The sequence below is a fragment of the Cebus imitator genome, unplaced genomic scaffold, assembly GCF_001604975.1.
Source record: "Cebus imitator isolate Cc_AM_T3 unplaced genomic scaffold, Cebus_imitator-1.0 Scaffold132, whole genome shotgun sequence".
Classification (NCBI taxonomy): Eukaryota; Metazoa; Chordata; class Mammalia; order Primates; family Cebidae; genus Cebus; species Cebus imitator.
This window is the reverse complement of record NW_016107447.1, coordinates 4,982,111-4,985,713: the sequence shown is the minus strand read 5'-3', so window position 1 is coordinate 4,985,713 and position 3,603 is coordinate 4,982,111. Positions and strand designations below refer to the sequence as shown.

Below are 3,603 nucleotides of genomic sequence, written 5' to 3'. Positions count from 1 at the left end.
AAAAAAAAAAAAAATTTTTTTTTTTAAATGGAGTCTTGCTCTGTCGCCCCAGGCTGGAGTAGCTCACTACAACCTTCACCTCCCGGGTTCAAGCAATTCTCCTACTTCGGTCTCCTGAGTAGCTGGGATTACAGTCACCTGCTGTCATGCCCAGCTAATTTTTATAGAAATAAGGTTTTACCATGTTGACGAGGCTAGTCTCAAACTCCTGACCTCGATGATCCACCCGCCTTGGCTTCCCAAAGTGCTGGGATTACAAACTTGAGCCACCACATTCGGCCCTTTGTTTTTTGTGTTTTGTTTTGTTTTGAGACAGTCTTGCTCTGTTGCCAAGGCTGGAGTGCAGTGGCGTGATCTCTGCTTACTGCTGTCTCCGCCTCCCGGGTTCAGGCGATTCTCCTGCCTCAGCCTCCTGAGTAGCTGGGATTGCAGGCACCTGCCACCACATCCAGCTACTCAGGAGGCTGTTTTTTTTTTTTTGTATTTTTAGTAGAGACGGGGTTTCACCATGTTAGTCAGCTAGTCTCGAACTCCTGACCTCGTGATCTGCCTGCCTCAGCCTCCCAAAGTGCTGGGATTACAAGCGTGAGCCACTGTGCCCCGCCCAGCCCTTTAATTTTTAAAATTTTATCCAAGTCATGTTAAATGTTCCAGTTGCCTAGGGGGATGCCAGTTTGCAGCCTATGAACTTTTTTTTTTAACACTATGTTTCCTTTTTAATTTTTTTTGTTAACTTTTATTTTGATTTCAGGTGTACATGTGCAGGTTTGTTATGTAGGTAAACTTGTGTCACAGAGATTTACATCAGCTAGATACGAAGGCTAGTACTCATTAGCTATTTTTCCTGATGCTCTCCCTCCCACACTCCACCCTTAAATAGGCCCCAGTGTGTGTTGATGCCCTCTGTATAACCATGTGTTCTCATCATTTAACTCCCACTTATGGCCAAGGCAGGCAGATCACCTGAGGTCAGGAGTTCAAGACTAGCCTGACCAACATGGAGAAACCCCGTCTCTACTAAAAATGCAAAATTAGCTGGGTGTGGTGGCACGTACCTGTAATCCCAGCTACTGGGGAGGCTGAAGCAGGAGAATTGCTTGCAACTGGGAGGCAGAGATTGCAGTGAGCCAAGATAGCGCCATTGCACTCCAGCCTGGGCAACAAGAGTGAAACTCCGTCTCAAAAAAAAAAAAAAAAAAAAATTCCCACTTATAAGTGAGAACATGCAGTATTTGGTTTTCCATTCCCGCATTAGTTTGTTAAAGATAATGGCCTCAAACTCCATTCATGTTCTTGAAAAGGATATGAGATCTTGTTCTTTTTCATGCCTGCATAGTATTCCATGGTGTATATGTACCACGTTTTCTTCATCCAGGCCCTCATTGATGGGCATTTAGGTTGATTAGATGTCTTTGCTGTTGTGAATAGTACAGCCTATAAACTTTAAGGAAATTACTTTTGATTGTTTTTTCTTTTGAGATAGGGTGTTGAGCCCAGGATGGAGGGCAGTGGCATAATCATAGCTTACTGCATTCTCGGCCCCCTGGGCTCAAGCAGCCCTCCCACCTCAGCCTCCTGAGTAGCTGGGATTATAGGCACATGGCACCACACCCAGCTAATTTTTTTTTTTTTTTTTTTTTTGAGATGGAGTTTTGCTCTTGTTGCCCAGACTGGAGTGCAGTGGCATAATCTTGGCTCACTACAACCTCCACCTCCCAGGTTCAAGCAGTTCTCCTGCCTCAGCCTCCCAAGTAGCTGGGATCACAGGCAGGCACCACCATGACCGGTAATTTTTGTATTTTAAGTAGAGACAGGGTTTTGCCATGTTGGACAGGCTGGTTTCGAACTCCTGACCTCAAGTGATCCACCCACCTCGGCCTCCCAAAGTGTCGAGATTACAGGCGTGAGCCACCGCACCCAGCCTTTTTGTTGTTGTTGTTGTTGTTGTTGTTGTTGTTGTTGTTACAGAGTCTTGCTTTGTCACCTAGGCCGGAGAGCAGTGGCCCAATCTCCACTCGCTGTGACCTCTGCCTCTCAGGTTCAAGCAATTCTCCTGCCTCAGCCTCCCAAGTAGCTGGAACTACAGGTGGGTGCCACTACGCCCGGCTAATTTTAAAAAATTTTTTTTAAAGACATGGTGTCTTCCCATGTTGCCCAGGATAGTCTTGAATTTCTGAGCTCAGGCAGTTCTCCTGCCTCTGCCTTCCAAATTGCTGGGATTACATGCATGAGCTACCATGCCCCAACCTGCTCTTGATTCTTTGAAGAGGCCCTGCCTTCACATTGGTTGTCATAGAATCCTCACAAATGATCATTCTTTTTTCCTTAGGATAGTGAATGGATTTGCTTCCAGCACTGGAAGCATTCCATGATGCTGGAGTGGCTAGGTCTTGGTGTCGGTTCTTTCACCCAAAGTGTTGCTCCAGCAGGACCTAACAATACAGGTAAGAAGTGCATGTCTTCCTAGAATCACACCTTAGGTAGAATATGGTAAAGACCAGAACAGTGAAATTTCAAAATAATTCCCAGAATAAATAAAGACCTGTGAGTCAATCAGAGAAAGACAAATAGCTTAATATAAGGAAAAGAGATAAAAGATTTTTGACAGGCACATCACAAAATAGGAAATCTTACTGTTCAATAGATACGTGAAAAGTGCTCGTTAAAAATTAGAGGAATTTAAACCACAATGAGGTACTATTACATATGCACCAGATTGGCAACAGTTAAAGTTTGATACAACCCCATGTTGATGAGAATGTGAAGCAATGGAAACTCTGATGCACTGCTGCTGGGGATATTTAAATTTGCATAACCACTTTATGATAGCAGAAAATCAGAACTCAAATGTCTCTACATTTTTTCAGTGGATACATCAAATAAGTCAATTCAGATAATGAAATACTGTACAACAGTGAAAAGGAATGAATCATAGCATATACAGTAACATATATGAATCTCAAAAACATGCTGAATGAAAAAGGCAAATTGGCCAGGCATGGTGGTCCATGCCCGTAATCCCAGCACTTTGAAAATGCAAGGCAGGAGGATCATTTGAGCCCAGAAGTTGGAGACCAACCTGGGCAACATAATGAGACCCTGTCTTTACAAAAAAAAAAATTTAACTGGGTGTGGTGGTGCATGCCTGTAGTCCCAGCTACTTAGGAGGCTGAGGGGAAAGGATGGCTTGAGCTCAGGAGGTTGAGGCTGCAGTGAGCCATGATTGTAACTCTGCACTACAGCCTGAGTGACAGAGCAAGACATGATCTCAAAAAAAAAAAGGCAAGTTACAGAAAGATAAATACTAGACAATGTGTTACTTAGAGAGAGATACAGTATAAATGTGGTAACACTGTTTTCATTTAAAAAGGAAATGAGCAATATAAAATTCAGTTTAAGAAGACTCACAAAGGTCTTCAAACTATTTGGCAGTTTTCTTAAATTGGGTGGAAGGTATCTGGGTATTCATTTTACATATTTTTATTATCCTTTATATTACATATTTACATTGTATGCCCTCTATTGTATATGTATTTGTTATAAGTAAAACCTTTCTTTCTTTCTTATTTTATCTTTTTTTTTTTTTTTTTTTTTTTTTTTTTT

At 42.4% G+C, this 3,603-nt stretch overlaps 1 protein-coding gene across 2 annotated transcripts in view; it reads left to right on the top strand.

The window, feature by feature from the left end:
• The window catches only part of ZNFX1 (zinc finger NFX1-type containing 1), a 33,222-nt gene that overhangs the window by 17,393 nt on the left and 12,226 nt on the right, over positions 1-3,603 (top strand). For both annotated transcript variants that reach the window (XM_017541390.2, XM_017541391.2), the window contains exon 7: positions 2,330-2,444. In XM_017541390.2, coding sequence (XP_017396879.1) covers positions 2,330-2,444 — 115 coding nt within the window. The remainder of the gene's footprint in view (positions 1-2,329; positions 2,445-3,603) is intronic.